Source organism: Erpetoichthys calabaricus, chromosome 12 (assembly GCF_900747795.2).
Source record: "Erpetoichthys calabaricus chromosome 12, fErpCal1.3, whole genome shotgun sequence".
Taxonomy (NCBI): Eukaryota; Metazoa; Chordata; class Cladistia; order Polypteriformes; family Polypteridae; genus Erpetoichthys; species Erpetoichthys calabaricus.
In genome coordinates, this window is record NC_041405.2 from 1,042,501 (window position 1) to 1,055,077 (window position 12,577).

At 47.2% G+C, this 12,577-nt stretch overlaps 1 protein-coding gene across 3 annotated transcripts in view; it reads left to right on the forward strand.

Annotated features, from left to right (window-relative positions):
* LOC114661626 (sulfotransferase 1C2-like) overlaps nucleotides 1-11,966 on the forward strand; it is a 17,674-nt gene extending 5,708 nt beyond the window's left edge. For 2 of the 3 annotated variants that reach the window (XM_028814762.2, XM_028814761.2), the window contains exons 2-8: nucleotides 3,781-3,981; nucleotides 6,812-6,940; nucleotides 7,021-7,118; nucleotides 8,724-8,850; nucleotides 10,058-10,152; nucleotides 10,246-10,426; nucleotides 11,090-11,966. In XM_028814762.2, coding sequence (XP_028670595.2) covers nucleotides 3,783-3,981; nucleotides 6,812-6,940; nucleotides 7,021-7,118; nucleotides 8,724-8,850; nucleotides 10,058-10,152; nucleotides 10,246-10,426; nucleotides 11,090-11,202 — 942 coding nt within the window. In that variant the 5' untranslated portion in view covers nucleotides 3,781-3,782 and the 3' untranslated portion in view covers nucleotides 11,203-11,966. Of the gene's footprint in view, nucleotides 1-3,753; nucleotides 3,982-6,811; nucleotides 6,941-7,020; nucleotides 7,119-8,723; nucleotides 8,851-10,057; nucleotides 10,153-10,245; nucleotides 10,427-11,089 lie in introns of all 3 variants that reach the window. The other variant, XM_051934769.1, reaches the window with a different exon arrangement.
* Nucleotides 11,967-12,577: the final 611 nt, after the last annotated feature.

Genomic DNA, 12,577 nt, shown 5'->3' on the forward strand with positions numbered 1-12,577 from the left:
TCCGCAGTAATGCGGGCTCTGCATCGGTCTGTCGTGGTGAAAAAGGAGCTGAGCCGCAAGGCGAAGCTCTCAATTTACCAGTCGATCTATGTTCTACCCTCACCTATGGTCATGAGCTATGGGTAGTGACCGAAAGAACGAGATCGCGAATACAAGCGGCTGAAATGAGTTTCCTCCGCAGGGTGTCTGGGCTTTCCCTTAAAGATAGGGTGAAAAGCTCAGTCATCCGGGAGGGGCTCAGAGTAGAGCCGCTGCTCCTCCGCATCGAGAGGAGTCAGATGAGGTGGCTCGGGCATCTGATCAGGATGCCTCCTGGACGCCTCCCTGGTGAGGTGTTCCGGGCACGTCCAACCGGGAGGAGGCCCCGGGGAAGACCCAGGACACGCTGGAGGGACTATGTCTCTCGACTGGCCTGGGAACGCCTTGGGATTCTCCCGGAAGAGCTAGAAGAAGTGGCCGGGGAGAGGGAAGTCTGGGCATCTCTGCTCAAGCTGCTGCCCCCGCGACCCGACCTCGGATAAGCGGGAGACAATGGATGGATGGATGGATATATATATATATATAATTTGCAGCTGGAGATCCACAAAGGGAGAAGATGAATGATGTATAATAAAGCAGTTTTTATTCCTGAGCTTTCAGTGTACCCCCCCACACACACACTGACCTAAGACCCCCCCATGTAACTTTTGCTATACATTGCCTTTGATTCTTGTTCGTCTAATCATTATCCTCAGATGACGGCTCCTGGCCGGGCTGAAAGCTCAGAAATAAAAACTACTTTATGATACGCCATTCATCTTCTCCCTTTGTGGATCTCCAGCTGCGAATATGTAAACCGTATCACAGACCTTCACTTCCATAGATATATGAGAAATTGTATGTTGGGGATGTGTAAAGGTGGACAGTCCCTAATAATACGTGGAACAAAACAGAAACCTTTAAGACTCTGCAGGCTCCTCGCAGCCTACTAAAAGATAATGAAAACCACAGCAGGAGTCCTTTAAAGAACTTCTTCCCAATGTGTTGCCATCCCGTTTATTTATGGAATGTACTTCCCTTGTAAATCCATCAGCGCTCTTTCTGTAGCTGTCATGTGGAGGTTCCTTTGGAGAGCCAGACGGGTTCCCCCCGTCAGTGTGACACACGTTTCGGTTTCTTTCCTGTAAATATTTTCACTAACTTTAGTGAAGTTCTGTCACTCAGCACTGCAGACACACAACAGAAGAACTTTGGACTTTCTGTAACGAAGTGGCGGCCATTTAACTAACCTCCAGCAGCCCCGGCTCTCTGCTCATTGCTGTCATTTCTCCAAATTCTTTTCTGATTCTTGGACTTTTTTCTGCTCTCATCCCTCCATTTTGTTCATTTCACTTAACTTCTTCCATTGCCAGATCAGTTACTTGGGACATAACCTCGACCACCCATCCGTCCGTCTTCTAAATCGGGTTCATGGAGTGAATCCCAGCAAGCGTAGGGCACAAGGTGCGGATGATACCGGGACAGGGCGAGAGGTGGAAGTGCAACAGCAACCCAGCAAACCCGCTCTTCTAAGTTCTGTGGAAGGACGCCGACGCAGACACGGGGAGAACATGCAGACTCCATACAGGGCCGTGAACAGCGGTCTCCTTACCACACTCCATATGTTAAACCCAATTTTTTCGTTGCTTGTTAAATAATCCTCATCTCAGCCATGTTTGCTGTTGGCGTGATAGGCAAGTGAGAGACGAGAAGAAGCGGTCGCCATGCTGCACATCCAATCATATTAAAAATGGGAAACCCCAGCTAAAGCATTCAGAAACTAACTAACCCAACTGGCACATTTATGACGTCGTTAACCAAGTGGGGTACGTTTACCGGTGCACAGTCGCCAATGTGCTGGGTTACTCAGATTTCTAGAATTTGCTGCCAGACATCTGAGAAGTGAGCAGCAGCACCATTGTAGGACATCAGAAGTTCATTCTGAGATATTCCTTACTATTAGTGGGTGAGAGGAGCTGCACACATCCAGAGGATTTCCGATCCCATCACTGCCTCGCTGTGCGACTCCGCTTTGTGTTCAGTTGTCAAAATACAAAAAGAGCAGCACTGCATCTATGGGGGGCTTTGAGGGGGTCTTTAGAAAGCTCTGCATAACACCACAGGGTTCTTGACTGAGCACCCACCACGGCATACTGGTTAGTGGTGATGAGACCACCCCTCTGAATTTTGGTTCATGAATGATGGAGAACTCAGAGAAATGCATTAAAGCCAAAGGGGAAGGAGAAGCAGAACTCGTTCTGAGTGGACTGCAGTGGTGCAGGGGTCTCTTAGGTGTCCCGGGGGGCTAAGGGTTAGGGAGACAGCCAGTGAGCTGCTGCACTTCTTGGAGATAAAACTGAACTCCAACTCCTTTATTTCTGTCTGAGCTCCTGTCAGTCCGACTGACCAACACCCGGAGAGTCTGCGGGGTCAGCGTTTTACACTCGGGGGGCCGTCACTGGCACCACCTGATCTGAGCTAAAGAGTGGGGAGTGTAACGTGTTTAATCCAGCAGAGCAGGCACAACGTGTGTTCATGATGTTCTCATTCTGGTCAGCTATCGCACCCCCTAATGAAACCCCACGAGGTTACTTCTTAAACACACACTGGGTGGAAATCCAGCCATCGGGAAGTGACACCCCTCATGTGTGTGGCGCAAAGCAGATAGGGCAGGGCAGGGGGGGTACGCTGAGGGTACAAATGCATGACACAGCCTATTCAAAGCCCCCCCCACGGTGTCTGGATCATTCACCCCTTGAGTTAGAAGAACAGCATGTGGACCCCCCATGTAAGGTCCAGAGTGCGTGCCACTTGACTTACGTAAATGGTGAGCCCCTTAACTTCCATAGTCGCTCATTCAGTGTTACTTGACTTAGAGGACTGGTGGAGGGAGGGGGGGGGTCCCCCCTTAGAGCCCCTTGTATTACAAAAACAGCACCCCTTGGTGTCCATACTGCAGGGGGGGGGGTTTGTAGTATTCTAGGGCCTGCGCCACTTCATTTACATAAACAGCAGGTGACCCCCGGTGACTGTCACTGGCCTGTGTCACCTAATGGATTGACCACCTCTGACTGACATCCCCACTCATTATGCTCCTGTGATGTCACATTGCCCTTGCAAAGCATCATGGGGTGCTGGAAAAAAATCAGTCTAAACACAATACTTTCCAGGGAAAAAATCGCTAACAAGGTCACCGGTAAACCCGGCAGATTTGCGGCAGGAAAGCCTTTGGCGTCTTTCACAGATCGAGACCACGGAGTTTGTGTGCAAATAAAGAAACACCTGCAGCAACGTGTTGGTTTGAGATTTTACAGGTAAGGAAGACAAAGCTTTGCAGGTGAAGCAGTTCTACTCGGTGATCATGGCGCCCGAGAGTGGTGACGCGTGTGGTGACTCGTGTGGTGACTCATGTGGTGACTCATGTGGTGACTCATGTGGTGATGCGTGTGGGATGTTGATCAGCACACTCAAGTACGAAGCTCCATGTGTTCTGACCCTATGAACCTATGGAGAAGATGAACTCACACAAGCATGGGGAGATCTTGCACACTCCACCCAGATATGCCCCCAGCTTGACTTGGTGTGGGTGTGTAAGCCCTGCAGTAGACGGACCCCCCACTTTCCCAGTTGTCCCCCGCCTACCCTAACCCAACCCTGAATAGGCATGTCTGGCAATGAATGAATGAATGAATGAGATGGAGGGTCATGTGAATTTCCCTAAGGCTAATCTGTCAGGTGGCACCCTTTTGTGTGTCCTAACAGGGATGTCTCACACCGGAGGAGTCAACTCGGCGGCACATGAGGACCGGGAGTCCAGTGGATGTTACCTGAAAATGAAGCGTCCGTCCCTTCGTATGGTGGATGGAGTGCCAATGGCCTCGACCTTCCTTGAAACAACTGGAAAGATTCAAAACTTCCAGGCCAAGCCGGACGATGTTCTGATTGTTTCCTACCCCAAAGCAGGTGAGAGGTGAAAGCGTTTGGGTGAGCTTCATGTCTGAGAGGACACTTTCACTAAGACTACGGCCACACTGTTGTGTTTTCTTTGAAAAATGCCGATGTTAGTCTTTGTTTGTGCCTCTCGTCCACACCACTCAACAAAAATGGAGACTTTTGAAGACGCTCTCCAGAGTGGTGCACTCCTGTGGATGAGTGAAATCACGGCGTTGTGAAATTGCAGATTCTAATCGCGTTCTGATTTCTTCACACTCATTACGTGGCCCTTCCCTGATTGGATTCTGCTCATCTTGGCGTCTCATTCCCTAAGTGGTCCAACACAGAGGAGCTGCTCGCCATGGCGCTGGCCATGCTGCTCACACGTATTCATCTAAGCTGTGCTTCGTGAAGTCTGAGTGCTGCAAACACACACAAAAGGCAAATAATTAGCTGGTCGCTACAGTTTTATGATGGCGTTGCCATCCCCTCAAGGACTTTTCCACCAACGCACACATGCGCGGTGTAGGTAAACTTCGATGGCATACGCGTGTTTGGTTGTTTTAGTGAGGACAGGCAGAGATCATTTCATAAAGGATGTGAAAACATTAGTGTGGGCTGCGATCATTTTCAGTTCAAGACCCCATAAGAACACCATACTAATGTGGCAATTAGGACCCTCATATTAACAATTCATGGAATGTTCAAATTAGTCCATACCAGCAGATCTAAAAAATTGTATTCTTAAAATTGGTAATCTCTGCGTATTAGAATAGTATTGAAAGCACATAAGAAAAGTAGACCCTATATTTTATTAAGTATTAAGATGTATGAGTTAGGAGTTAAACAGCTCATGTCTATATACAGTATTTTATGACCCTGAATAAGCCACAGACCACCATCATCTCACAAGTTCAAGTCTGGATGTGCAGGAGAGTTGAGAAGAGACCGGACCCCCTTGAGTGTGAACTCTTGGGTTGTAAATAATTGGTGAGCGCTGGGAAAGAAGGGGGGGGGGGGGGGGGTGCAGGTAGGGGCTGTCAGACAGATATGATGGACAGTGAAGAGTTTGACACCCAGCCAGCCGAGAGATAATGTATGTATGTAGTATGTGAATTTTCCCTTGGGATTAATAAAGTATCTATCTATTATATAGTGCCTTTGACATTATCTATCTATCTATCTATCTATCTATCTATCTATCTATCTATCTATCTATCTATCTATCTATCTATCTATCTATCTATCTATCTATCTATCTATCTATATAATGGGCGATGAATTAAGGGCAGGACTAGATCAATGGAATGCTAGAAGTCAGATGAGGAAGAATCTTGGCTCAAATGATAAGAATTGTCTTCTTCTTCTTTCAGCTGCTCCCATTAGGGGTTGCCACAGCGAATCATCTTCTTCCATATCTTCCTGTCCTTGTCATCTTGTTCTGTCACACCCATCACCTGCATGTCCTCTCTCACCACATCCATAAACCTACTCTTAGGCCTTCCTCTTCTCCCGTTTCCTCGCAGCTCTATCCTTAGCATCCTTCTCCCAGTATACCCAGCATCTCTTCTCTGCACATGTCCAAACCAACGCAATCTCGCCTCTCTGACTTTGTCTCCCAATCATCCCACCTGAGCTGACCCTCTAATGTCCTCATTTCTAATCCTGTCCATCCTCGTCACACCCAATGCCACTCTTAGCATCTTTAACTCTGCCACCTCCAGCTCTGTCTGCTGTGCCACCGTCTCCAGCCCATATAACACAGTTGGTCTCACTACCGTCCTGTAGACCTTCCCTGTCACTCTTGCTGATACCCATCACAAATCACTTCTGACACTCTTCTCCACCCTGCCTGCACTCTCTTCTTCACGTCTCTTTCACAATCCCCATTACTCTGTACTGCTGATCCCAAGAACTTAAAATCATCCACCTTCACCAACTCAGAGGGCAGAGTGGTGGCTCTGAGGCTAGGGATCTGCACTGGCAATCGGAAGGTTGTCGGTTCGAATCCCGTAAATGCCAATAGGGACTCTGCTCTGTTGGGCCCTTCAGCAAGGCCCTTAACTTGCAATTGCTGAGCGCTTTGAGTAGTGAGAAAAGCGCTATATAAATGCAAAAATTATTTATTTATAAAATTATTAACTCTACTCCCTCATCCTCTCCATTCCACTGACCACCTGTCTTGGTGGTCCTACTGACCTTCATTCCTCTCCTCTCTAGAGCATTTCTCTACCTCTCCAGATCACAATAAAGAAAAAGGTGCCCATTGCTGGACTGTCATTGCTCCATCTGAGATGGTCTGTATCCGCGCCATACAATAAACCTTAATTCTGTGGTCTGTTCTGAGGTCCCCAAGTGCGTTCTTTGGGGCAGAGGGCGCCCCTGCTGTGTCAGCCTGTTTCAACAAAGATTTGAAAGTGAAAACTGTGTTGCTGAAATTGAGTTTCAATCATTGGTGATTTCTGATTGGCCCAGGGGGACTGTGACAAACTGCTGCCAGGACTGTCCCCAGCCCTCCATGACCTTGTATAAGATTGGGGTCCCATCTATAGCTCTTGTATATTTTATAAGCTCTGGCAACAAGACAGAGTACAAAAACGGGCAGGAGAAGAACTTACACATTTATATAAGAATTATAAATAATATTAGAGTACAGTGAGTGTGACAAAGGTGGTTCATGTCAAGCGTCCAAAATGTTTGGATTACCAGGTGGCTCTCCATCTTAGTACACTGACTGGTCTTTGATCTCCAGCGGGGCCTCTGAGAAGGTCGCATTGTGTTAAAGTTCTCGACGGTCATCTCTCTCTTTGACATGGCGATATTAAGGAAACGTTTCACCTTTTTGAGTTTGTCTCCTTAGGTACAATGTGGATGATTGAAATCGTGGACTGCATTCGCAGAGGAGGAGTCACCAAAGAAATTCAAACGCTGCCCAACTTAAGACGAGCTCCATTCCTGGAGATTGCAGCTTCAGAACTTTTACCCTCAGGTGAGATTCACAAACCACTAAGTGGCATCATGGAAGATAAACGATGAATTCCACACACTTCTCCCTCTCTTCCTCATTAGGTGTGGACCTCCTGGAAGCCATGCCATCACCTCGACTGGTGAAAAGTCATTTGCCAGTGAAGATGCTACCCCGGTCCTTTTGGGACAACAACTGCAAGGTGAGCAGCTGGCTGGCTGTCCAGAATGACGAGCCGTTGCCTTTAGTGAAGGGCCAGCTCAGTGACAAAGATAGAATTAGGTGGGCCCTGGTGCAAGTAAATGACAGTTAAGTCAATAAAATTCAATTAAAAACGACCTCCATCAGTGAGACACATCAGGCATGTAAACTACATGAAAGGTCGCTGGTCTTCATTCACCTTTACACAGTTGTCAGGTGGGCAGCATGTTAATCCTAAAGCCACCATGCATTTACCATGGACCTCCTAGCACCAATGGGCCCTGCAGCAACTGGCCTGCCCATACTGCCCATACGTCCACTACATCACTGGGCTGGCTGTCCAGAATGAGACAGCTGCCACCTTTCATGTTGCCCTCTACTTTGGTGCATTGGTACCCTGTACTTCAATGTGCTTCTCCTTACCAGGGTCATTCCCAGCCATTTTGGGCCACCCTAAGGAGTTTGCCTGTTTTGGGGGCTCACTCTTCTTCTCAGCATGGAATTGGGCACACACTGCCAGGAGCCTCTAAGTGGTCACTTAGCTTTCTTATGTCCTTCTCCTGAACCAGCCAGTTCTCAGAGAAGTGACAGACTTGTTATATGCTGCTTTTCTTCTGGTTTGTCATGGCTCGGTGCCAAAGGTGACCCTCTTTTCCCAACTCCTATTGTGTTTTTATTCTTCCAGGACAGGCAGGAGAAACATTTCACATGTATTCATGCATTAGAGATAATGTACCCAAAATGGCAGAGTCCAATAAGTGTGACAAAATATCAAAACAACCCGGGTATGTTTCGATTAGCAGGGGTCCCCCTGTCGTAGTGTGTAGATTGGTCCTTTGTCCAGCATGGCCTCTGGATGGATTGAGAGAGATGGCACCATGGCACTTGGACACGTGGTACAGAAGGTATTCAAGAGAGAGAGTGAGAGTCTCCTTGATTGCCTAAATGTATGCTGGTGCAGCTCCCTTGATGTACCTCCTGGACCAATGAGATGTTGTAATTCAGGACCTACTCCCCAGGTTCATTCCACTCCTGTTTAAACACGACTTGGCCCCTCATTCCAGCCCATGCATTCCTCCTGGATGCCAAATGGGTGCTCATGCTTCTGAAAGCCTTCCCCATATCCAGAGGTTCATAAAGTCATCCTATTCCTTCCACTCCAGATTTATGCCATTGGTGGTGGGGGGAAGGCTCATAAGACCTGAAGTGCCCCTCTCCCTGATATTGGAGCTCAAATAAACTGAAACGATTCTTCTGATGTGTCAGCACAGGGTTAACGCGACGCTCCCTTGTCAAAGCAGATACACGTAGCGTTGATGCAAAGCCTTCAGCCCCTCAGTCCGTCCATCTTGGTCACCTGTATTCCTCCAGGCTAGCTGGCCGGTCAGTTTCTGCTTTGGAATTTCATTTCGGGGCTACCCCTGAGTTGGTTTGTCGTGTGATGGGTGCGGTGAAGCGCTGTATCAGTGTGTGCTCCTAACCTCTCTCTAACGTGCAGAAGTCTTACCTGATAACTGGGCTGATGGTACAAACTGTTTTACAAATAAAGACAATCTACCACATTTTACCATTTTCTTTTTCTCTCCATTATGTCTTTCTAAATTAGATTGTCTACGTTGCCAGGAATGCCAAGGACATCCTCGTTTCCTACTATTTTTTTCATAAGAGTCGTGTTGCAGCTCCAGATCCGGGAACCTGGGAAGAATTTTTTGAGAACTACTTGTCTGGAAATGGTGAGTGAGCTCTTCAAGAGACCTTCATGGCTTCTGCCGGCTCAGCGTCCTTTGCTCTTGAGTCACATCATTGCCAGCTGCACCCAGTGCCAGCGTTAGGCTATTGTGTGCCATAGGCCAAGCTATTAGTGTGCCAAATGATTGTTTGGTAGCTAACCCATGCAATTGGGTTCGGGTTCCTTCTGCCACCGTCCATGATTTGTGCCCTAATCGAATGCCTAATCCACCTTAATGATGGCGCCCACCCTGGCTGCACCCTCCCTTTGAATGTTCTTCACTATTTCTTTGCCGTTTTTGATTTGTTACCCTCAACCAACATTTGAAAACGGGGGGTCTTTCAGGTGGGAGAGGGCATTTTAAGAAACACAGCTTAAAGTTGGATCTGACAGAATGATTATGAAAACAGCTGCATGATTTAGGGAGTGGGGTCAAGCAGGGAGTCCAGAAATTCTACACATTAAAACAAAAAGCAGAAAACGCCTGGAAAAATCAGGCGCAAAAGACGCAGTAACAAAAGATGAAGGCAAAACCTAAAATGAAGAAGTCAGCCTAACTGAGGGCTGGAGTCCCCTTTGAGTAGCCACGCCCCCAATGACATGACCGTCCAATGAGGAAGTTGGTTGAGAACTGAGCCCATGTTCTCTCGTGCTGCCCGAGTGTCCGGAGATCTGAGTTGTGACGTTTCATCTTCAACATGTCGGTGCGTTCAACGTGAATTTTGGAGAAACGCGAGGTCGCCGTTGATTTGTAACTTGGAGGACACATAAATTGTCACTTTTTGTGAAAATAAATAGCAAACAAAATATACTAAATGTGTATCACTTTAATTCAAATGCAGTTCAAGCACCAGGATGGATTTTGTATTTTATTTAATTAGTTATGGTGACAGGTCAGTGTTGTGTGACAATTTTGACAATTCCAGTTGGTTCGTTTTCTTTGAATCGTTCAACGTGTTGTTCCAAGTTTTTAGGGAACTCAGAAACTCCGTCAACACAACGTTATGGTAGAGGGGGTGTGGCTAAGACCTAAACACCTGGGGGTGTGCCCTTGTAAGGGTGTAGCTGGAGGCGGGGCAACGGGCGTGGTCACAGCCATAACTCACTCCCAGTGAGTCACGTTTGTAAGTTGCACAGGCTTTAGTCAGGCTCAGGAAGTGGATGGCTGGATGGATTGCACAGTAAATTATCATCTGAACTTTTATCAACAGTGGGTTTTGGCTCCTGGTTTGATCATGTGACCACCTGGTGGGACATCAGGGAGAAACACCCCATCCTATATGTGTTTTACGAGGATATTATACAGGTGTGTACCGGGTCACATGCCCCACCAGTAACCCTTTCTGATGTTCTGATGTGCTCTACAGATCTCCCAAACTGATCTTTATTGGTGTTTCAGGATCCCGTGCGGGAGGTGCAGAGGGTGGCCCGTTTCCTGGGTAAGACGCTGGAGAAAGATGTCATCAGTGAGATAGTGGAGCACACCTCCTTTAATAAGATGAAGGACAACCCCATGACTAACCACTCCACGATGCCGCCTTCTATGATGAACCTGCAGATCTCGAGATTCATGAGGAAAGGTTGGTGCCACTTAAGAACACGTCACAGTGGGTGATTTTCAGTCGTAGAGTTCATTTACATCTTAGCAAGTTAGAGGCAGTCGATGGTTCACTTCTCTGAAATCCAATCGTCTAGTGTGACATACCGAGTGACTCGCTGTGACAAAACCAATCAGGTCAGCCTTTGTCTTTAGTCGTAGGGGTGGCTCTGTGTAAGTGAGAGCTGGCAAGGAATGAAGGCTCATCTGCAAGTACGACGCACAGAGTGCAGGGAGGAGGAGGAGGAATCAGGATTGGAGGTGTGTTGGGCCTCATAAACAGAAGAGGCGCTCGTCTGTCTGATGTCTTGTGTTTCATGTACTGCAACAGAATGGAAAAAGAAGACTAGAGACTGTGGCTGTCGTACCTGTTAACTCTTCATACAGCGCCGACTCCGCCAGGCAGAAAAAGGGGCCAACGAGACTGTGTGGGGAAGTCTTAATGGAGTCACTACATTTGGCATGGCCAGCGACTTTCAGTCATGTGAATGGTCACAGCGTGGCCACGAGGCCAGCAAGCGCAGTGTGACACCCCCAACGACCAGTAGTCACATGACGTGACATCGGCTTCGGTGGTCTGTTGTCTTGTCTCTCTTTCTGATTGGTCATGATGACTTTTTTTTGTTTTTTTCAAAAACTCTTGTAGGAAAAGTCGGCGACTGGAAGAACCACCTGACTGTGGCCCAGAATGAGAGGTTTGAGGAGGAGTACAAACGGCGCATGGCTAAGACCTCACTGCACCTCAGAGACGAACTCTGAACCTTGGGGTGGGAGCAGAAGAGGTCAGCAGATGGTCCGGACTGGACTGGACTGGACTGTAGCTGTGGGTTCAACCCCTCGGTCCCTCCATTGTAATCGAATGCTAGCAATAAAGTGATTCTGAATCTTAATGGGAGTTGCAGGGCACAATGTGAGAGGCATGGGTTCAAGGCAGCGGCCAACCCTGCACAGTCCAGGCCTGCTGACCAACCAAACATTTCAATTTCAAGTCAATTCAGCGCAATTTATTCTTATTTGATGATCTTCATAAAGACGGACGCAGAGTCCCTGGGCTGCAAATAACAAATTCATAAAAAGAGAGAAATAACGCCGGGCAATGCAAGATAAATACACAGAAATAATACAAATGAAACAGTCATCAAGTGATACTCACAATGCTGAGGGGTGATCATCCACTCATTTCTGGGGGTCTCAGAATTGTGCTGTTGGACAATGGAGGGGGATAATAAAGACAATGGCTGGGGGGGTGTGTGTGTGGAAAACATTGCGAAAGGCGACTTGCAGCAGGAGGAAGACGAGGGCACTGATACTTAGCTGTGTTCACATCCTTCTATTATGGGGTATTTGCTGTAAAGTCACCCCTGCCTGGTACCTGGCATGGGCCAATCATAAACAAGCCAGGTGTCACCTGATTGCTGCCAACCAATCATAATGTTTAACCGTTGTAGCCGATGCGAGCCATTGTAAGTCTTCTGTTAAACTGTCACATTCCCTTTGGCACAAGTAAAAGACCTGACTGTCCAGACGTGAGCTCCTGTGTGTCATTCATTACTTGCACCGCCACAAGGGGGCACCAGCAGTCATTCATCCATCCAACTTCAGACCACTGTGTCCTGCTGGGGTGTCAATCAAGTACAAGTCGATTAAAATGAAGGCAAATGAGGAATGCTGGACTCTCCGCAAGTGTCATCTTGTGGCCAGGCAGGGGACCCTGAGAATTCACCAGATGGATGGATATGCTGTAATGTCTGGACATGAGGCAGATCTTTCTTTATAAGTTGCACTTTTTATATGATATACAAAACTGAGTAGAAAATCACTAGAATGTTAAGTAAATACACATCCTATCCATTGAATACATTTTTATTTGTCAAAGAAGAATGAAGCCAATTAATTTGAAAAACAGAATTATTTAAGTAATTAAACAATAAAGAAAGGCCTGTATTAAGAACCAACCGCAACACCCTTCATTAGTGAGATTTCACTCTTATCCACCTTAAAAAAAAAAAAAAGGATAAGTGTTTGTATGTCCATCTAGTTGCTATGTCTCTGTAATTCCAACGGATGGCACATCACAAACTTTACAGTACAATACAATTTATTTTTGTTTAGCCCAAAATCACACAAGAAGTGC